Genomic DNA, 25,580 nt, shown 5'->3' on the forward strand with positions numbered 1-25,580 from the left:
GGTTTGTTAAAATATTATACAGCATAATAGATAGGCAAGTATATTCATACAACGAAGAAAATTCAAATATGGTTTAATTTTAACAGTTTGTTTATTCAATCTGTTTACTGTTTAGTGTATACATTTTATGAAAAATTATACAGTTTTGTTCTGTGCATAATATCTATTATATATTTATATGAAATTCAAATCAATCATGATTCATAATATAATATGAATTGAATCATAACAGTTATTTTTATATCTATAATATTATATTATATACACTTTTTAAGAATGCCGCACGTGTAGATCTATCTTTAAATATTTTACATTTTTATTGAGTTTATTGCTTTTTATTTAATATACAAAACAAATACCTATTGAGTTTATGACTATAAAATAAGATTATAATTTTGTAAAAAAAAGTTCATTCAGTTTATTGTGATTTCCTTTTATGAATTATTTAACATCCCTATAATATCTGGTTATAAAATATTCGCCGTTCGATTATAGAGGGCAGTATTTTAAATCATCCTACGTTTATTATACACATATTTATTAAACAACAAACAGACTTTCAAATGCATTTTCAAGCTAGCTTTTGACCATTTTTGGCATGGATTTCAATAAATACGTGAATTTACCATAATGATTTAATTCGTGCAATAGGTATATATATATTATATATAGGTAGGTAGCGATGAAGAATTTAACGGCAATGTGCTGAAACATTCGAATATTCAATACAGTTTTTACACGTTTCACGTTTAAAGACCTTTCAAAATCACCCTGTGGTGCAGAAGGTCTTAAAGGGGAACTTAATTAACTTATAGTATACGACCGGAGGTGATGAAGTAAGAATATATTAAGGGAGGTTTTAAACGTGCCACGAGTGAAATGTAAAGAGCTTAAATTTTCATGATAATTATTTCTCTCGCTATATTATGCGATAATATAGTGTTTATAAACACAATATTGTTTTGGGTTCCTCGAAATAATTATTAAAAACATAGATAAAAGATCCATTTGCACGACATAATCGTTTGTAATGGTATAATATTGTAATTTGTAATAGTTCCAGTGTCAAAAGACAATATATCTTTCATAAAACATAATATAGCCATATTACGTGCCTAATCCAATCATTAACCAATTTTAATTTGTGTTGAGAGTTGAGACTCTATGCATAATGGTATATATTATAAACAAAAATATAGAAAAGTCATCAGACATAATAAACAAATAAACATAATAAATACTTTAATTTAACACCCTGACACCCTGTACCACTTTTAAAACGTACCTAATATAATAAAGATTATAGTAAATAATACATTTACAAATAGATTTTAGATATTGGGGTTAAATATTATTTAACTATAATACTTCCAATCAGTCTTCTCCCTTTTTTCGCCAAAATACTGGAACGGTTAATTCTGAAACGAATTCTCCCGATAATTATGGAAAAAAACATTCTTCCAAACACCCAATTTGGTTTTCGCGCTTCTCACTCGACTATTCATCAAGCACACAGAGTTTTAGACTCCATTTCGTATGCCCTGGAAAAAAAACTGTTTTGCTATTGCGTGTTTCTAGACATCTCACAAGCATTTGACCGCGTATGGCATGACGGACTTTTGTATAAACTTAAGAAATTCCTGCCACCCATCTACTATAGTAAGTATACTTACTTATTAAATCCTATCTAACAGATAGGCATTTTCAAATACGCTACGGTTCGGCTCTATCTGACATAGCAGTTATCAATGCTGGTGTTCCCCAAGGGGGCATTTTGTCTCCTATTCTGTACAATATATTCGCTTCTGATCAACCAACTACCCCCAATACATCCGTAGCAGACTACGCTGACGATAAAGCAATAATATCTATTAACAATGATCCACTCATAGCGTCAAGTAATCTCCAAACTCACCTTAACTCCATGGAAAAATGGTTTACCAAATGGCGATTTAAAGTAAACCAAAGCAAATCTGTCCATACTACCTTCGCCCTCAAACATGCTTCCTGTCCTAGAGTTTTTCTTTACGGTATTTCTATCCCTTACTCTCCAAAAGTCAAATATCTCGGGCTCACTCTCGACCAAAGATTAACCTGGGCTCATCACATTAGAATTAAAAGATTAGCACCTGAATCATCGTCTCTCGTATCCTCAAACCCTTGATAAGCAATAATAACTCCCCTCTCATTAAAACCAAACTCCTGATTTACAAAACACTTTTAAGACCCATATGGACCTTACGGACTCCAACTCTGGGGAAACGCTAAAAAGTCTAACATACTAAAAATACAAACATTTCAAAATGTCGCTCTCCGAAAAATAATGAACGCTCCTCCCTATGTGTCTAATCACACCCTTCATACTAACACCAAACTCAAATCAATTAACGACGAAGCCAAAATATTTTACAAAAGATTCCATTCCAAACTAAATAACCACCCGAATGATCTCATAAAAAACTTATCTTCTCTCTCCATACCTGGCAATCCCCCCAGACGCCTGAAGCGTAAGTGGTGTCGTGATCTCTTAGGATAAGCTTAAATTAATAAAACTCATAGTAAGTGCCATCGATGGGTGGCTTCTTTCATCAAATTTCCATGTCAATGTTTGTAACTCTCATCATATATGCTTATTGTGTCTAGTCGATACAGATTGTGTATTACGCTTAAAAATTAAAAAAAAAAAAAAAAGGTAGGTACCATTATTAATTCACGGTTACAGTCTATAAATAGTTATAATTATTAACTATAATATTAAAGATTTAGATTTTAGAAAAATATTGCAATATACGAATTGAGCTAATTTTAATTTAATATTTTTACACACGCTATTCATTGATGAGTAATGATCGTGTAAGATTATTGTATAATAATTGCTTATGAATAATGATGAAATATAGGTAATGTAAAAACAGGGAAGTCGCCCTGCTGTATTATAATAAGTTTTGAAGTGTGGCCAACTACAACCTACATCGTTATTGAGTAGTAGTGTTAATAGTAGTAGTTATATTATAATTTTTTATCATAACATATTATTACATATTCCGTAACAATTGATATTGATTATATATTTTATAATTTATATGATATATATATATATACATTTTATTAATCATTGATCAAGTTATATCAATAAATTATATAATTATACAAAAAGCCTCCCTCGGTTAATACTTAATTGTCTATCTAACAGTGTAAACCGCATCGAAATACATTCAGCTGTTTCAGAGTTTATCTCGAACAAAAAAAGCTACTTAATTTTATACCCACTATATGTTATGTCATAAAAAAATAGCTCAAAATTAGATAAAATTGTATTTTAAAAATTTCATTCTGATTAGAAGATTAGATTATAAGAATAAACGTAATGGAAAATTGCTTTAACTCTCTACGATTAATATAGGTATTTCGTAACAAAATAACAAGACATTGTTAGAGGAATAATCGTATTTTTCATTTGAATGTCAAATTTCGTAAAAATATTTTACTTGGGAATTTGAAATTAGAAATGTAAGTATATATGTTACCATTAAAAAGTAAATAATTTAAAAAATACTAAAAATATAATTTTTTTTTAAAGTTGTTTAAAATGACCAATTTTATCAATACTTTCGAAATTATGAATTTCCCGAATAATGTTTGTTTTTTACTAAAAATATCACTCTTAATTATAATATATGTGTGTGTATGAATCCTAATGCAAATGATTATAATAATATATTATATAAAGAGACGTTGTCTCGTTTCTTTTGCCGATCAGCTCTCGACGGCCGCCATATCACGTTTATTACACCAAAAATAACAACAACCGTGGAGTTTTAGTACATAACACACACACACAAACTGCCTACGAATGTAATGTTCGTCGTAACAAATAGTAGTGCGGCGGCGGACTGAAAACATTCTTGTGGGAAACGAGTCAAGTGTGCCGGGCAGCAGGATATATAATGGATACATATTATACATACGGTGTGGTAGCGGTGGCGGCGGTGACGGTGCGGCGTACCGGAAAATGCGATTGTTTTTTTTCCTCCGCCCGTCTCGAGCAAACGCGTCGACGCGGCCGAGTAAATATGATACGATTAACGGCAATTTTCCCCACCCCGTCATCATCATCATCACCATAAACCCGCACCCTCTATGACCACCCTTCCACCTCCTCAGAGACAATAACGATACGCGACCTGAAAGATTGCCGTGAAAGAAAAGGTCTTTTCAAAAACAATATATATATATAACCTAACTTACCTACTTTAACCTAACTAACTCACCTAACTTATACCTATACATATAATACACTATATACCTATATATAGCCCATGTATCACCGTAGTCGAAATCCCTTTTACTCACCCAACCATGGTGCACGTGATATTATACAGTTTTTCAAAACAATTTTCAACCTTCACTGCAGATATTAATATAGTGTACCTATATAAGATACCCTAGTTTTTTATGATGACTTACTACAAGCAATTATGGAATTGTAAAGAATTTCCGGATTGTTTGAGCCAAACTTTGGGAATTAACTCGTAGTGTTGTTAAGTGAAATCGAAAATCTATTTTAGTTAATAGTTATTGTCAAATTCAACATTTTACGTTTGTGTGCTATGATGTTCACATATCGCTCAATCTGTAATTTATCGCCAAAACTGATTAAACCACAAGATTTACGAATTTGATATTGTGATTTATTTAATTACTGACCATTTCAGACGATTATTAGCCATTAGGTTAGAACATATTTATAATGTTTTACACAATATGCAATCCGGACACCTGTTTAATATTTTTTTGGCGTGGGTCTTTAGATATGTATACATTTACATTCTACACACAGGTTTTGTGTGATCTGGATAATGTAAAATCCTGATAAAAAGATTTTTAATCTAAACATTTTTCATATTATAATTTTGGTTGTTATTAAGTAAGTAAAACGGTTGGTAGTGTGATGAAAATTAAACATTATATTTGCATTCAATTCAAACAGTGATTATTACATTATACATCTCGATATTATTAATTGAACATTTCTATAATAATGTCATCATATTTTATTAAAACATCATAACATTAATCAGATTTGTCTTTGTAGTTTAAAAGTGTTATTGTTGTTCCTTGAGTGAAAACGGAATTAGTTAAAACTGCGTCCTAAAATTAATTTATGAGATATAAATATTGCAGCCCGCGGTTTTCTTTTTTATATAAAACACTACACTATTACACTAACGCCGAGAGGAACGCGTAATAGTGGCTCGTATTTTTATTTGTATAATGATTTCTTTCTCACTCATCTACAAGAACCGGCATGGTACTGTTTTTAATTTATTATTCAATTATATAAATTAGCTAATGCAGATATTATATGACGAATAAAAATAAAAATGATATATTTGAGCGTAAAAATATCAGAACGAAATACTCGGTAATGATACTTATTTTGTACGACGGACGTAAATAGAGAGGGTAGGAATATTATTTGTGGATGCATTTAAATGACAAACGTATAGTCACATCCATTATATAATTTAACTAAAGACTCTTGAGGAGGTATCGCCCACACACGCGTATATATTTGCACATACGCACACACATATAACATATATTTGTCTACTCGGTGGAGTTTCTGAATCTACGTTAACTATATTCAACTAATCAAACTATAATTTAATCACAGTACCAATTAAGCGGAGATAATTAAATAACGAAATTCGATTTTAGATAGCAATCAGAAACATTTTATGGTTCATTCAAATCACAGTTTATAACTTATTATATAGTTATTACGTTATTAATTATATTAATTATAAAACAAAATTGAATAAGTATACACTTGCCCACGCGCTTTTAAACCTAAATTATTATTTGAACGTGACATTTTAATAAAATGTTCGTTTGTTGGCTGTAATTTATTAATTATTTTGTCATTCAATAATTAAAATCAATTGGATACATAATATGTTTTCGTCCAGAATTGACTTTTTTGTTTTTGTCTATTATGATGAGAATCTTATAATATACAGGTTGTACTCATTATTTCGAAAAGTTTTAAGTTTTTTAAAAATATTATTTTTGAATCATTTTATAACTTTGCAAACAATGTTTTTGTAATTTTGTAATTTTTACTTTTTTTAATGACAATATTTTTCGGAGTATTTATTTTCAATACGTCAACATTTTTAACGAATAGATAAATAGTAAATACTTATAACTAAATAGTAATTACTTATACAGTTAGGTAGGTAAACACTTAAAAGGGTCTTCTTGTATAATTCTTTATAATTCGCATGATAAGAAAATTATATTTATTATATTATAGCATGGGTTTACCAATAATTTGTAATCGATCTATAGAAACTCAAAATAAGGCTATATTGTATTTTATTTATCATTTATTTAGCATGGTAATATGATATTAAAGTACCTATGATATTAAAGATACCTACTAATAATTTCCGCGGAAGTAATGCGAAAGCAATTCCCGTGGCGGCATCGGTTCAAACAGAAAAAAAAAAGATACCTACATACCTACTAATAATAATTTATTAGAATTTTAAACCACCAAATATCAATGTACATACCTGTATTATATTTATTTTTAAATTATGGTACATAATATTACAAAATACCTTATATACTTATCAAAATAATACTATAAATGTATAACTTGATATTTGTTAGCTAGCGTAGTTTGTATTCTGATAATTATAATGATTTATATTTTATTAATTATTTATAATTGTAATCTTAATTCTTTTGATTCCTATTGGTCTTATTCATGACGCATCTGACAATTTAACACAAATTAAATAATTCAAAAAGCTTAAACATTGTCGGTAACATTTTTTTTATAGAACTTGGAGTATTAAATTTCTTTAATTTATTATTAATTGTATGACAATTTTATTTTTTGTATTACTTTAATATCATTTGTATTAAATTTTACAAACAAATTGTAATGTTAAATTAATAAAAATATGCCCATATTAAATTATGAATTATGATTAAAACATAATTTATATGGATACAATTTTTTTGGGTAAAATGTATCTTATTAATTGTATTATTTGTATTGTTTGGGTGCACACTGCACACTACAAACGATATATGACTGAAAATATCAAGGTTGATTTTATGATGAAAATTGGATCCCTATTGATTCATTAAAATGCACTTAACAATATATTACTGTACTTATATATATTTTGTATGTAAATTATTAAATATTATAATTAATATTCTTCTATTATTCATTTGGTTCAAATAATTCAAAGAATTCGTTTAATAATTAAAATGTTTAACAGTTAAGTTCATAGAATTTCGTCCAATTGTATATAATTAATTTAGTTAAACATTGAATGTTACAGGGAATAACGTCAGTAAATTGTACTGCTACATACAGAAATGTAAATAGTTTAATAGTAATCTAACAGTATCATAACAAGATGTATTAAAACTATTCAATTAAATGGTATTTAATACTTTTTCGATAACGAAGATAATGATAAAAAACAATGAAATATTGTCAGTTGTAACTACTAACTAGTAACTAGTAAGTTAATATAGAAGTCTATTGTCTATGGTCATATTATATAGTCAATCATATTATTGACGATTATGGAATAACAATAAGAATTTATGAAAAAAATAAAGGGGAGACACGTAATAATCATAATTATTATTTATTAATTACTCGTTAATACGTATACATTGTTTACACAACGTAAAACGAAGTGAAACATAAAACGATTAACTGTTATTAATTATGTAATTTATATATGTACTATGTACGTTCACCACCTTCACGTTAAAATGTTAAATTAAAATTTACTAATAATAATATATATTGGTCAAATTAATCGTTTTTCAGTAGTTAAAATAATTATAACATAATATTATTATATCGGTATACCAGCTATATACACTCGTATAAGATGTATACCACGGTGTACAATATTCAAAAATCATAATAATAATAGTGTCATACAGATAAATTGTGGATAAAATTTATTCGGAGGTACTCTATCAAGCTGTATTTTTGTATCACACTCGTGACAAATGGTTCAAGAATGTTTCCAACTCGTACTGATGGATCTAGGCATCTAACAATGCGATGATCATTCCGGCAACACAATGTATTTTCTCATTTCCTTAATGGCAGGCTACAATATATTACCTATATACTACACAGACAACGACGACTTTACTACATTTTCAACTTTATCCTTTCAAATGTTCTACCAAAATTAATGAAAAAAATAACACTGAAGATAATATTTACAAATTGCAGTAATTTTTAACTTTGCGCAACTTAGATATGCCGATCGAGAGTGTAGGTCGTTGGTATAGTATAAATATAGTTTTATGATAATAATATATAATATTATATTAGGTATCTTACTGCAGAACAGGTTAGGTTATAGATATTAGGATCGCGATTCCTTATTGCCTCTTAGCCTACCTAGGAAAATTTCAAACGGGCGCACCGGGGTCGGGGGCTATACGTATGCGATATAATATTATACATTGGTTGCGAATACAATACGGTTGATGTGCGAAATAAAATCACGGAAAGACTCACCTGGACCCTGACTTCCGGCAAGTTGACCTTCATGGCCAGTTCTTCGCGGCTGTACACGTCCGGGTAGTGCGACTTCTCGAACGCTCGCTCCAGCTCGTGCAGCTGATAGGTGGTGAACGTGGTGCGGTTCCGGCGGTGCTTTTTCTTGTCGGGCGGTGACATGCCACCGGCCGCGGCCGCGGGTGACGCGCTCGCCCGGCCGCCGGATAGTTGCTCATCGTCCGGTTCACCGTCGCTGCTGTCGCCGCACCCACCGCCACTCATGTCATCCATGTCGGCTGACCGACGCTGTTGTGGAGGTCCTCCTCCTCCACCACCACATCCTATTCCTCCTCCTCCTCCTCCACCACCTCCACCGCCACCACCACCTCCTCCGGCATTTACTCCACCACCTCCACCAACGCCTCCGCAACCGCCACCGCGCATTATATTGTGTTGGTCGGACGGCACGGGCTGATGGCGGTTTTGCTCGGTGTCACTAGAATTGCAGCTGTTTTCTCCTAGAAAAAGTGTGCGCAAAATGAATTTTATTACTCGGTATAATCAATAATCATACGAACAAGTCCATATTACTTATACGGATATTATACAACAAGAACCTATTAAACATTATGTATGTTGGTCGGTACATACGTTTTAACTCGTTAACATAAGTAATTAATATACCTATCTGTGTATATTATAGTTATAACTAGGGCAGAGGACTTGTAGCATTTGCATATTTTTTTTGCACAGCCACAAAAATAGCAGAGTGCGAAACAAATACGTTTCATGCTTCCACAAAGCTAGTTTTGAAATTTTATTGTGCATATAAATGCATATTTTACATTTTTTTGGTTTTACACTTTTATACGCTATTTTATATTTTTTGAGACATATTTTACTTGAATCGATTTTTTTCACAGTGACATTTTTATTTCAAACAATACAGTCAAAATGTTTGGATAAAAATGTATTTATTTTTAATTTTTGTCGTTTAATATGGTTTTTGACTGTGCTCGGGCACACATTTTTCTTAGAAGCGATAACGATTTTAACGTAAACTATACCTACGACATCACCACCACAGATACGTGTGTACACCATGCGGGCTTTTATTCGATTAGGATAAATAAATAATAATGTTAATGTATTATGTATTTATTATTTAAATAAAAAGGCTAAACAAAATTTTAAGTGCATATTTTAATTGCATATTATAGGGTTTTTTAGTGCATAAGTGCTTGCATATTTAGAGCTTTTTTAGAGCTACAAGTCCTCTGCCCTAGTTATAACTAATAGTAATTATACATAAATATAAGTTATAATTGTTCAATGTTTTTGTTTCGACATTGAAGAAAACATTCTTTATATTATTCGTTTGGTCTCCATTATTATATTATATACTTAAATACTGTCTAGTACTTAACTAGAGTGAAAAGTTTTCTATTTTTCACAGTAATATAAATTTAAATAAATGTGAATTTTAAATTAAAGAATTTGCAGATAGATAATCATGGAAATCTAAGTATTACTTTATGAATTAAAGTATAATCAACGTTTTTAAAATGATCTTCTGTATGTCATAGTATAATTATAACACGCAATAAAAAGGGAATTTAATTAAAAAGTAGAAATAAAATTATTACAGCTACACTTTGTGTCTGTTATTTCGCTTTTTAAATTGAGGATTTGATGTATTTAGAGAAAATATAATTATGTTTATTTTAAAAGCCATCAAATGACTTTTAATAGTTAATAATAAAAGTATAAAACAACAATAAACAAGATGAGAATTTGTTTATTATACATTTATAGGATATGCGCGCATACTAATGAGATAATTATTAATGTATACGATTTATACATTTAGTCGCCTAATTGTTGAGTAATAATTTTTAAACAAATTAACTGTACATTTGTAAGGGGTACCTAAGTCGATTATGTTTCCTTCAAAATAAAATATAGTGTGTTTACTCTTTTGGTTAAAATAGGACTTCGATTGTTGTTGTCAACTAAGTGTTTTTTCAGTACGACCATCACCATACCATTATACAAGTAGTCAAGAACCCTCCGGCAAGTAAACGTATTCTTGTAGGTACAACAGACACATTGACTCAAACTGTTTTTTTTTATTATTCTACCATATATTTCCTGTTTAAAAGCATTCAATTAATGATCAATTAAATCTGAACAGATTAAAATATATTATTAAAATACCTACCTCCGTATAACGTGCGTATATTTGAACATATTATGTATCATAAGAATATGACATAATGCAAAGCAATCGAGCTTTTATTGAATTACCTAACACACCCAACAATACAAGTTTTCAACCGCATTTTTTCCCTCAATTTTAATTTAATAAAATCTAACATGGGCGGTCACGTGACGTGTATACACAATATAATATTATACTCCTACTCAGAATAAAATAATCGACAGTTTTATTAGATTTAAATAACCACTTAATTTACGCGGACTCCACCCACGAAATAAAAATTCCATCACGCATAAAGTGATTTCATTCAGAAAGCTTTTAATTCGGACCGCATCGCATTAACCAGATGTTTATCAGCCACGGTAGGTATAGGCAAATGTTATAATGTTATAATATTATCCCCACACTGACGAACATAAAAAAATAATATTACCATAATAATCGGCCGTCAAAAAACGCTACCGCCGATCGTATAAATATAATATTATTATGTAGGTGCACTCGAAGATAACGACCGAACGTCACGTCGCAGTCGGCGGTGGCAGTAGCATATAATAATAATAATAATAATATCACGATTGAGAAACACACCGCATAGTAACTAAAATAATAATAATAATAATAATATATTATAATGTATAAATCAAACGGTGGAAAGAAGAAGAAGGATTTTGATCGAAACGCACAAACCGGTGTTAATATTATAAAATACCTATATAATATTATGATTATATTATATTATTATATTATATTATATGATGTGACGTGTATGCGTGTGTAGAATAATTTGATATTATCTTTGTGTTATAGTAAAAGTGTTTTGTAAATGGACCAATGACTTTGTATTTTTTTTTTTATAAATATATATAATTACTATTCAATACATATACACCATTGTCGTGCATAGTAACATTCTAGTTTCGTTTTGACGATTTTGACAAGTTAATCGATAGCATATAGGCTGGGCGTAAATGTGGAAGCGGCTTCTGACTGTCGCCACTAATCGCACAGAACGAGAACTATATAGTCGGACGATTAAATCGAAAACATTATATTTTTATGAACGGACCGGGTGTATTCAGAGGACCCGAGTTAACCGTACTCATATGTGTGTATATATTATTATATACGAGTCAATATATACAACAGCTGGATGGACAAGATCGACAAAGTCTCGCTGTTGTCTGCGTATATATAATATTATATCGTGCGGCTGTGCAGCGAGGTTTATAAAAACGATATAGCCGTATTATAGGTGGTAAGTGTATATACTATTATTATTACAGATAATATCTTTAATAATAACATTATAACATAATTTAATACGGCAAAAAATAAATGTTATACAGGCAAAAGGGAAAAAACCAGTCATGTAAAAAACACAAGATCGAGCGTTCGAAGATAAGTAATTTTATAAGTCAATTGACACCATGCTGTAGCAGGTTAGATAGTAAATAAAAAGAAATTACCTAAGGCATGACTAGAATAAATATTATTCATTATTTACTCGAATGAACGATTAATTTGTGAAGATCGTCAAATTCTTTAAATTCGGGTAGTTAATTAATACATTGCAGTTAACATTTTTTTTTTTAATAAAACACATTTTGAATCACTCTTATTAGCTATATAAAATATCGAAATAATAATTTTTTTAGGGCAGTGACTTAGATTCCAACAATAGTTAAAGTCGTATAAAATAAATCCCGAAAGATAAAAAATTAATTTAAAATCTTAGGCAATGTACGGTTAAAATTCATTAGAATTTATTCGATTACTTTGGTAAAAAAAAAACCTATTACTAACTTGAAGTGTTCAAACATTAAAAATTCCAAGCATATAACAAACTTCCAAAAAAATAATTGCAGTACTCATTGGTATACTTATACTTGTAGATCTGCCATCAGAATTCAGAATAGACAGATTTCTCACGTATATGATGCTACATTAATGCATGGATGAATTATATTATTGTATATTAATTTACAGTTTATAAAATTAAAAATCAATTGTGTTACAATAACAACTTTATCTACACTCTGCAGTCTGCATGCACTAATCAACACTATCCGACAGTTGTATGAAATAATATCACAATTAATTATTCTAGTTTATTAAAATACGTCATGTTAAACAGATGGTATGTTTTCAATACTGAAACGCATAAATTATTACTGCGGTTTGCGATGATTGGCGAATTAGAAGAAAAATCAATCCACTAGTTTTTGTTAAATGTATACCTACATTCACAATAATATACCTATTACCTAAACCGGAAGACTGCAGTCATTTTTCCAGTTTTCCTTTTTAAATTACGTTAGTAGGTATACTACCAGTTATATATATATATTAAATTATTATAACGACCGACATCGGTTCACCACCGTGGTATAATTAAACGTTTCGCCAGTTACCTTTATTGTGCCAGTGGGTAGAAGTATATGATATGTATAGGTTCGCAGTATATTATACCTATATATTAAGTTTAACTTTAAACGCCCTTAACCAAGCGTATAATGCATAGGTATATAATACATGTATAATGTACCTATATATATATATATTTTGCTTTGCGCTCGTGAGAGCGCTTAACGATTCTGAAACGAACATTTTTATTGCCTTGAGCATCATGTATATACTTACACATAATCGTTGTAAAATAAAAAAAATACGAAAGTTTTTTAATTTTTTTTTTAATTCTTTTGCACTAATCAGATTAACGTTCCGGCGGTGCCGCTGCCGCCGCCGACGCCGCCGCCACCACTACCATCACCACCGCCACCCCTCCACTGCCGTCCTGTCTGTTTGTCAAAAAAACAACATTTACGTATTTACCTATATATATATATGCCTAGGTGTACCTATAAACCCGGCATATATCCGGACAAGGCACGCGATACCCTCGTTAGCGGAATCAGACGCCACCGCCACCACCACTGGTATATTATACACACCATAATAATAACACATACATACCTAACCTGGTATAATATTATATTATATACATATTAAATAAAGTTAATAGCTATTGTATATATCGGCATACAGGGTGATATTTTTTATACACCATATTAATTATTGATAAATCTGGAAATATTGTTTTGATAAATTTATTGATTTTAAACAATTTTAAGTATACTTACAAATTCATAAATAACATAATAATATATATTTGCAAAAATAAAAATATAATGTAGTTTTATACTAAATTTATTATCCGAATAGCATTTTTTTAAGTTTCCAAAATAACATGTACCCTATTTTAATAAGCATCATAATATATATTACGATGTATTGAACTATAGTTACCTATATACATAGGTAATAATTATTTATTATTTACAATTTTATAAGCATTTTAAGTAAAATTTATCATTGTATAATACACCATAATATTTTGCAGGATATCCTTTACCACTCCACTTTTATATCTAGGTATGGACTTTAATATTTCATATGTCTTATGTCATATGTCTATATGTCTTCTTATAATTATAATAAACATAATTTTCAAATTAAATATGTAACTAAACCAATTTAAGAACTTAAAAAAAACTAAAAAATTTAATTTCATAAATAAATATTTATAAAGCTAATAAAATACATATTAAACAGGAAAAAAATAATAGTTATTATTGTCAAAATCACAAAATGTATACGATGGTGTAAAAATAAATCATCCTGTATACACACATATTATTATAATATAATACCTATATATATATATATATATATTATATACATATTACCTATTATAGTATATTATGCAGTATGCCACGACTTTTGCCCTATATATGTATACGGCATCGGCTGTATTATAACTGTTACCTACCTATAAATATTAGATACTTATACCTACTACGGTCTACAATGCTTGCAGCGTGTTGTGCTCAGCACTAGTGCACGAATGTGCTGCAAAGGCTGTGACTATAATATATACGCATGTACAGTTTAATTTTCACCCTCTCGCCGTATACCGAAAACTTTTTTTTCATAATAAACCATCGTCGTCGTTATTATTATTATTTTATACACAGACTACTGTAGACGTATAATTCGACACGCGATCCCGTTTTAATAATAATCCGAATTAAGTTTAATTGGACGGCGCCCCCGTGCAGCACGACGGCAAAATTGGTCTCTATGTTTATTATAATTTTTTTTTCACCCCGTTTTTATTTCGTGCCCTTATCGGCAGATTCGCTGACAGATAGCCGATTTTCTACTAATTCAATTCGAACGCGGTTATAGTGTGTGTGCAGTTTGTGTGCGCGGTAACGCGATCACATTATAATTATATAACATAATTTATAGTTTATATAATATTATTATTATAACGACCACCGCCGCGGCAGTTGCCACTGCATATTATTTAGTATAGGCGCAATAATATTATTATGCTATAAACTATAAAGTGTACTGTTATTATAGCGATATTATTATTTTTTAGGTGGCTTTTATTTTATATCGTTTCAACAATTATATATAGGTATATTTATTATATCATATATGTGTGTGTTTAGTTATTACTATACATATACGACCCTCGTACAGACATATTATGCAGTCGTACCCATATCGTACAACAGGCATGAACAAAATGTACAAAATGTTAAAGGTAAAATATCGGAAATTGGTGGTGGTGGGAAGTTTTGCATTTTGAAAACTTAGCGCACCAAATGCACGTATAACCATTACTGCTTCTAGGCAGCTCAACCCTGCTAACTTTATTTTAGTAGTATTATAATATTATTGTAGTACAGTAATATTGTTTATTGACATCACACCCATCCGATTCGTCGCCACTCTTAAAGATTTGCGAAAGTGCAATGTCACACGAGCTCTTGGCACTCAAAATATAGCCTATATGACTCTTGATATGATTACCAGATATTATTTCCTTACAAATATAAAATATAATTTTTGAAAGTATTTTATAACATCGAACATTATTGTGAGTTATGACTGTATGAGTTTATGTATAGTAACTACATATATTTATTTTTAAATTGTTATTTTATATATAGATGTATACCTAAAACAACTTCTACAATATATGTTAAAAATGTATCTATGTTTCATATACAAATATTGAAATATACAATAAACATATCTTTTTAAAAATGGTGTCTTATCCCTAAATATGTAAGTACCTAACTATAGATATTAAAACATTTGTTTTTTTTTAAATTAAGGTTTATATCTATTTTTCACATGGATGAATTATTCTAAAAAAAATAAATTTATTGAACTTTTCAAACTCTAATAACTTATATTGTTTATAAACATTTTTATTATTGTTGAAACATTGATAGATACCGATATGACATATCTGCAGAATTCAGTATCCACAGTATCATGATATAATATCATACAATCGTTAACATAAAAAAAAAATCACAATAATTTACTAAAATATCCAATATTGGTCCTATAATAGCAAGTAAGTTTGGAAATGGGTTCCTACGTCAATTTTATCAGTGAAGTTAGTGCGATATTGTTATTAAAAATCGTTTACTGCACCTTCAGCTGAAGTCTGCTGCAGGTGCACCTACGTGTAATGTGTATACTATAGTATGATAATAATTTCACATTTAAACAAAAAAAACCACTCGAGAGTGAGGGACGAGGGTTACACCAAACACTGTACGTATATTACGTTTTCAGACTGACAGCGTAACTAGGTATATCTACCTACAATATCATTGTTAGCCAACAACTCCGCCACATTAGAAACAGTCGTTTGCGGCACACAGACACACACAAACAGACAGACAGACAGACACACATACACATACACACACACGTGTTAGGGGTGTGTGTGTGTGTGTGTGTATAGTCGGTTATTGCATTTTAATATATATCCGCCGGGCTTATCTGCAGACACGTCGATTGTGAATACGCGTCTTTCGGATGACATCATAATCGTATGTGGTTTTTTAACGAATAATAATTTTTGTTTTATTGTTATTTTTATTATTTAGGGTGCAAAATCTGTAATCTCGATAATAAATGTCACGTTAATTTACAACGTGGACTGAAACGGAGGAATAAAACGGCTTCATTATGGATTACCACTGTTGTTCGAACGCACTCGTATACGCATGCAGTGAGGCTTAAAAAAACCACACAAATATATATTTATACATATTATGTACATATAATATGTACCCGATGTTATATTGTATACAGACACACACAAACATAATATATACACAGATATATACATGATTTACGCTCGAGTGCGGTAGGGTCGACGCGTTTGAAATGTACACGTTTTATTTCGTTTTTTCCACCCCCGCGCTGCACTGCTACTACTATGGTGGCGTGTATTTTTGTCGATCCCCTTTTGCACGGCCTCGCATTGTGTCTTCATTATTAATACGATTGTTATTGGCGTTTTATGACGTCTGATAACGTGTTGAATCATTATTACGAGAATACACACACACACACAAACGAGTGCAGTATAAATATAATATGTATATATATATTATGATGGTATAATAATATATAGTGTTAAGAGAGCACGCGAGGTGTGGGGTGATTTTTTCATTCTATTATTTTTGTGACAAATGGTCGGCGCTGACATGAGTTTCTGTTCACACGGTCTACCGAAACAGTAGTAAATCACCAATGTTTCTATACAATAATATTGTATTACGGTGTTATCGGAGAGTTTTCGAAAACAGAAAAAAACATTCATAATTTGTAATCATCAATACTATTTTGAAGCTTATACGTGTCAACGTGTATTTTATATTTATATAAGAAACAAGGGAACATGCAATTATTTTTATCTGAATTACAGAACATATTATTTAATTTTTCGAGGAATAGTAACTGGTCATTATAGAATATATATATTACATTTTACATGTGTTATGTATACAATGTATGTAGGTAGTATTTTGTATGGATTATTTTAAGAGCTCATCAGTAAATTATATATCAGATGATAACTGTATAAAAAAAGAATTAAACTGTATAAATAAGAAATTGAAACAAGCTAAGTTTTACCCAAGCTCTGCTCTAAATTGTTTTTAAAATATACAGCTATTTATTGTTTTTTTCAAATTTAACGTATATCGTAACATAATATTAGAATGTATCACATTAATTGTTAACATTTTCCACCAACTTTTTTTTTTTTTTTTTAATCAAAAATAATATCTGGTCATAGTTTAACAATATATTTCTGCAGAAATCAGTAGACCTATGGAATCTGGAGATGCGCTGCACGTATACCACTATATAGTATAATGTTATATACTATAAAGTTTATCAAATTATTACATTTAATGTATTCGGGATAACAATGATTATTATTATTTTAGATTCTGAGTGGAACGATGAATGTATTGATTTTACAATGATGTGTGTTTTTTTTTATTTTTGTGTCTGTGTACACGATAAGTAGTCGAAATAATGCTTCGATTATCAACTTCAGTATATTGTTCGATTGGAAAGTGAATATCGTTGGTGCATTGAGGAGGTCAAAATATAAAATTCCCAGTAATTTTCAAAAGCACTGTAAAAAACAAAAGAAAAATTAAGGAAAAACGGGAATTTTTACGCAAAATCGATTTTTCACAAAATTGAATTTGGTTTTTGGTGTAACTTTAAAACAAATGACCGTAGATACATGAAATTTTCAATGGTTGTTTATATTTCCATTTTCTATACACGATAACATTTTCAAAATATTTTGAATTATTTTGAACTGTTTAGAGACATTTTCAGTTTTTTTTCTAAAAATATCAATAAAATTTTATTTGTTGATTAAAAAAGCTTGAAAATTTAATAGAAGGCTCCAAGTATATTGTTCCAAAGGCAAATGAAAAATATTAAAAATTTTCCATTATTACACTAGCCACTAGGTATATGCATTATACACCTATTTCATACAGTGAACACAGATTGTAAAAGCAATGATTAGATTTGTGGAATTTCGTAATTACGAACAAGATAAATAAGCATCGTTATAATAAACCATTTATTTTTTGATATTATAAGTTTGTTTAGAACTCTATATAGACTCAAAAACTACTGAACAGTTTTCAATAAATTTTGTATCATTAGATTCCCCGAGACTAGGAAATGGTTTGTGTTTGTAGCTTCGTATTTCAACTCCAATTGGTCACTATAGGGTGGCTCACAAATTAATATTGTTTCGGCTCACAAAAACCGAATATTGTTTTGTTTATATATATAGGGTTGCCATTGGGAATTGGATACAGATAATGAAATATTTAATATAATAATTTGATAATATTTTCTGTATTTTATTATATTTTGTTTTTTAGACTGATAAAGCTATCGTATATAATATACAATTTGAGTAACAGCTATTACTTATTATTAGAGGCAAAATATATGGTTGAGTTTTATTGGTTTATAATATACACTAAAAAACTATTCAACCGAATTTGACAGAAAATAATTGAAGAAAAACGGAAACGATAGATATATTGATTATATTAGATACTCGGCTATTACAGGTATTATTAGTCAGGTTAGATCTAAATGACGCTAGCATATCCACAGAATTTGACCAATTGATATTAAATTTGTTCACATAGTATTTGGTATCCTTTGGACGGGTCGTAAGAGTATTAGAATAGAAGCTATAAGTAACAGCTATTATAATGTTCAAAATGAAAAGTGTATTGCTGAGGCTTATAGAATCAAAAAATACTCGAGCAATTTTGACGATTCGATGAAATTGTAGATAATAAATTGAACCAGTTATTTTAGCGTGGCTTACCCACTATAATAATGTTATAAAAATAATTTTCATTATTTTTTTTTCAATACTCAATTTAAAATTTATATAATAAATTATGTAATGGCAAATATCAATATTAGCTTGTTTTGCAGTGTTTGTTTGTTTTAGTATTTTGGTGTTTGTTACAGTTGTAGTATACCTAGATAATATACAGGTAATAAAATAAACATAGTTTACAAACTTTGTATTTTTGTAATAATAATAGCAATATAGATAGGTATGTGTATTATATTAATGAACGGTTAGTTTAACCTTATTAAATATTCTAACGGTTATTAAATTTAATAAATATATTAATATAATAATTAGTTTCTAATATAATATGTAGGTAATAATTATTATGCATATTATAGAAACATAATTATTGTAACGAAATTATTATCAAATTGTGAATCATATATTTTGTTTTCTTACCTATATTAGTTTACTTATCGTAGGTATATACTTTTACAATAGAAAATTATAAATTGTACTTAGAAATTATTTATTATAATATCAGTTATAGTTCTCTATAAGCTAATTCAAAATTTATCTATTTGGTTGTAACAAACAGTCAAGTAAATAATAAATAGATAATGGCCCCTGCTGTCGAAAATATGATGATCAATAAAAAAAATAATAATAGTAATAAATTACTTAAAGAATTGAGCACAATATTAAATTAATAGTTTTATAGTTTACAAAAATAATATCTAGTTTAAATTTTGGATATAATAATAAATGTAACACAATATCTAAAATTATGATAAGCCCAATTTAACGGATTGTTACTTACTGCAATTCACTGTAACAATATACAATTCTACTAACTAGAAGTTTAAAGTTTACGATATATTAATTTAACTCTGTTTATAGTTTATAAATGATTATTGTACGTTTTTTTTTTAAAATTATTTTTATATATTATTGGATTCACAAAGCATGCTCAACTCTGTTTTTTCTAATAGTGGATTTATTCAAATTCTGATATTTGGAATTTTGAAATAAACTTAAAATTTAAAGACCATATTTTCAAATACTGAAATACCTACCTAATGATTCAATACATATTAATAATATATTAATGAATATTAAACAATAACAATTTAGTATTCGTTACCCCTGGCCAATTGTTGGTCCTTATAGGTAGGTACTATAGATACCTACCGGATGCCAAATACTCTACTTATAATTAACAAGTTGTAATACTATTTGAAATTCGATTTTTATGTATTTAAATTTTTAGATATATACTCAACATATAGCCATATAGGACATGAATTTAAAAATATATGTTGTCATTCAAATAAGTTAAACTTAAATTTAACCTACTGGAGTTTTAATGAATTCCTTCTGTGCAATAGTATGTAAAAATTATGTTTGTGATCTGATTAATAATTAATAATATATTTTTATAATTCAAATACAATGATTTATTATTGTATTTAAAAAAGTAATAATACTTAATAATACACTATACACCACTATCCTATATTATAAAAGTGGCTCGCGGCTTCTTACTTCTGTATCATGAACGACTTTTTAAAATAAAATAAAACATATAATAATATAGTATTTAGAACTTCAGTATAGTCTGTAGCCTGTACATAAATTGCTTAAAACAACGCACGAGCACAAACTGTGGACAATAGCTGTTGTTGTTTAAAAATTAAATACAAAAGATTTATAATGTTATCATTTTATATTCGCGTTTAACTTCTTCAAATATGATTTTAATAAACGAGTAATAAAATAGATTGTACTATGACACGCGAGAAAATAAAAGAAAGAACAGCTGTATACATATTATTCAAACAACAACGCACTTACGTTTATAAGTCAATTTATACCAAATGAATTAGAAAATTAATTAAAAATATAAGTTTGATAGTATGATATAGGTATTTACGCTATTAAAAATTGAAATGAGTATAATATCGAGTAATAAGTACGAACAACAAATCGCTGCGCACCGCGATAATAATAATTATTACTTATTATTATTACTATTATAATCACAATCGACCGTTGTAAATTATCGTTTAGATTTTAAGATATTTTATTATTATTACCTACGGGTTAACCGCTACCGCAAGGGAGAAATTATTGTGATAAAATAATGTAGCTTATGTCGAAGAAATTAATAAAAACCAAAGTAACGCGGTTATATGAAAAAAATATAATAATAATAAAAGTAATAATAAGGTTTACGTATTATAATTATATAGTTAGTTTAATAAGGGTTTTGTGATGCGGACCGTTGTATACGACAATAAGCATATATATTCAATAATAAATTCTGGGCAGCTCACATACTGTACCCAACTATATACAATGTAATATATCGAACATGGCATGACATTGGCGATCGCGTGTACCCACTGTAAAAGGATCTGGGAAATCGGCTTAGCGCCACTGACGCACAAACCCCTACGGAGCAGTGGCGACCGGCGGCGGTGGTTTATACTTATAATACAATGTATATATATGTGTATACGCGACCAATTACGATAACAACGGCTTGAGCCACAGCAGTAATAACGTTGTTGTGAATAAAACGCGATGAGCACACACACACACACACACACACACACACACACACACACACACACACATATTATTTATATATATTGTATTCATTACTCGTGTACGGAACTCACCGGTGGGATTTGGATTTGGGACCGGATGATGCGTGCCCACTGCCATGTATTATATATTATATAAATGTGTATTATTAAATAAAGGTCGCTAGAGCTGGCCAAAAGCTGACATTTTTCCTAAAGAAGTTCGGGTTCGGGCCGTAGTAGAAATGGCAATGGGATGAATAATAAATTGAAATGCGTATAAATAAAAATAATACCAAATAAATAGAACAAATCCAGATTAGATTTATCGTGTTTAACATAAAACTCTAGAAAATAAAAGCTTCCTCTTATGGAAAGATTTTCCACGGGACTATAATGGACTGGGTATTAAGTAGGTATACCTATATATAGGTACGTGTCCAGCGCAAATTATTCGTCGTCGACAAAATATTCCCGAGCATACCTGGTAGGTATGTAATAAAATATACAATGTCATATTATTTGCATAATAATCTGCACTTTGAAAAACATTAATTACTCCATTACGAATATAATTTTTATATATTTTTATTTAATTGTATTTATTCAAAATAAGGGATGGCGAGGCCTAATGGTTACACCATATATAGGTACTCACATTACAATGGTACTTACATAACAATAATGCCATTTACAAACAAACATAATATTACAATTTTAATAATCATAAATAATTGAAATTCCCCAAGATAGGGCATATAGTACATAATATAATGTTACGAAGATGATAAAAAGATGCATCTTAGTGAATCTTTGATTCTTAAAAATTAGAAGTTCGAACTACTATAATATGGTTCTATTATATTGTCAGTCCGTATCAACTATCAACCCACAGGCTGCAATGGCTCATAAGCAGCATAGTTTGTGATTTGTGTTATTATAATTTATATATTTATTTGTATATTACATGAATGCAATCTATGAACTCGTTTAGGTTTTGGTATAGTTAAAAAAATTACTGAATATGAAAATATCATGTAGGCATAGGTATATTGTAAAACAAATATAACTGTTTTTCGTGTGTTTTGGTTTCTTATTTTTAAAATATTACGTTAAATTATTACATAGGTAAAAATATCAAATATCAATTACCTAGAATAGGTTTTTTTAAGATTACTAGTTACTAAGAACAGTGTTAGGTATACAAGAATTCATCAACACATTTAAAAATGTTCAATTTAGTTAGGAAAATGTATGAAGTACAGTTAACGTTATAACTAGTTAACGTTAACCTAGTTAACGTTATAACCCAAATAACGGTAAAATAAATAAGTACAACAGGAACAAAAACTTTGATTGTTCGCTAAATTTTTTTTAAAACTAACCTTAATGAACAAATTAACTTTTCCTGCTACTCTTGTCCTTGTGTTATGTTAAAAGAAACTTCGATCATTAAATAAAAATGTTTTAGTTTTCTTATGAATAATTTAATACTTTAAGTACAAGTAGGTAGGTAAACCGTTATACACTTATACCGTATATGTATTATATAGTTTAAGTAGGAATATAACCTAATCAGTAAACACTTTATTATAGCCTTCGAAATGTTTAAAATATTATTCCATAAAGCAACAAAGGATTATTTTAATTAATTCAAATATTACATAGGTATAAAATAATAACATTAAAAATTAAAATATGAATTTAAACATGCAAGGCACCTATTATACTATTAGGTTTACCGGTAATATTGTATAAACTAAAAATATTGATTAATATTTTCTAAATATTTAGTTTAGGGATTTTTATATTATAATTACATTATTTGAGTATTTGCAAATACCTACTCAAATAATGATTTAATTTCATATTTTTTTCAATACTGCAAAATATTAGTGCTTACATAATATTATAGATAGACTTATAAAATAAATCTACATTTTTTCAGCGAAATATGGTTGATAGTTTCCAAGTTTAAATTATTGAAGACTTCTAATTAACTTATATAATATAATATAAATTGTATTAACGATCGACTTTGTTTAAAGAAACTGTATAACAATTAAATTAAATCCATAATTTCCATTTATATAGTTAAGCATATTTCAAGTGTTCAGAATAATAATATTATAATGAGAATACTATATACTATTGTTTAATATAATATAGTTACAATTACAACCATAATTTAGCATAACAACTTTAAAATTTAAATACTTCTATTATATAGATATAGTAATTGTTATTTATTATACCTTAACCACGGAGCATAATATTAGTCATTTATTTGTATAGGCAGCTTTTTGAGTGATATGGATTACTCACGTTAGAGTTGTGTGAAACTATATATTGAGTGTTCATTTGTATTTACATCAATAATTCGATCCTTATAGTTTTGGTTTTATGCAAACATAGTAGTTGCGATGTACGAGCTTCCTATACTACGGGATTGGAAAACGTGGTTAACCCCCGTCATTTTAATACCGCAATAACCACGGGTGAAATGCACCACAATGTACCAAATTCAGTGAACCCACACCCACACTTGAAACAATCAATCTGCAACTTTATGCTTATACTATATCATAACGTCCTATATAGCTACTCTGCAGGATTTGCAACTTATAATGATATTATGGCCTATATGGTATTATTTGATGTGTGAAACACCAGTTAATTATTAGAGGTATATGCGAACAAAAGACGCGTTATAAGCATAATACGTATACATATAATAAAGTTCTACACTTCTATATGGGAACATTGACACGTACCTACCCTTCGACTCACGACTTCATGAGAGTGATCGATGAATCCAAGGCAACGGTTAGCAGCTGTAATAATATCAAACTTTTCAAGTTATTATAAATTCACGCGGTGTATCGTGTGACGCCGATAATTATAATTGTTTTTTTAACGAATCGCCATCGGAACTGTGCTGATAATAATATAAACCCATACAATATGATTCGAGATAGTGAAACTTAATAGTTAATATGTATATACATTTTTTTTTATAAACAAGACATATTATATTAAGTTTAATTTACAAAACAATTTCACGAGTATATTAATTTATAACAATAAGACTATATCTAGCTATATTTCTTATAAAACATTATCTACAAAGTCTGTAATCAAAAAAATAATCAGAATTGCTTATTGTTGATAACTATTATGTAGGGATAATATATACAGTGTGTAATCGCTAATTGAGAACACTCAATATCTTTGAGTTGGGCAATGCAATTTGGATTCTGTTTTCTATTTGGTTGTTATGACATAAAAATACAATTTTTGAAGACCTATGAATTTTTTTAACTTAATTAGGCTTGAGCATGCGCAATACAACTTTTTTTTCTTAAACGATAACCACCTATTTTAACTAGTACATTTTTTTTGCCTATTTTTTTAATGCATTTTGGTAGTTGAACCAACTTTCTAAGTCCAAAGTTGACCAAGTTA

At 29.1% G+C, this 25,580-nt stretch overlaps 1 protein-coding gene across 1 annotated transcript in view; it reads right to left on the minus strand.

Moving 5' to 3' along the window:
- LOC100159606 (retinal homeobox protein Rx1) overlaps positions 1-25,580 on the minus strand; it is a 50,839-nt gene that overhangs the window by 19,269 nt on the left and 5,990 nt on the right. Inside the window, exon 2 of the mRNA XM_001943977.5 lies at positions 8,582-9,081. Within this exon, the coding sequence (XP_001944012.3) occupies positions 8,582-9,081 (500 nt within the window). The remainder of the gene's footprint in view (positions 1-8,581; positions 9,082-25,580) is intronic.

This window comes from Acyrthosiphon pisum, chromosome A2 (genome assembly GCF_005508785.2).
Source record: "Acyrthosiphon pisum isolate AL4f chromosome A2, pea_aphid_22Mar2018_4r6ur, whole genome shotgun sequence".
In the NCBI taxonomy this organism is placed as follows: Eukaryota; Metazoa; Arthropoda; class Insecta; order Hemiptera; family Aphididae; genus Acyrthosiphon; species Acyrthosiphon pisum.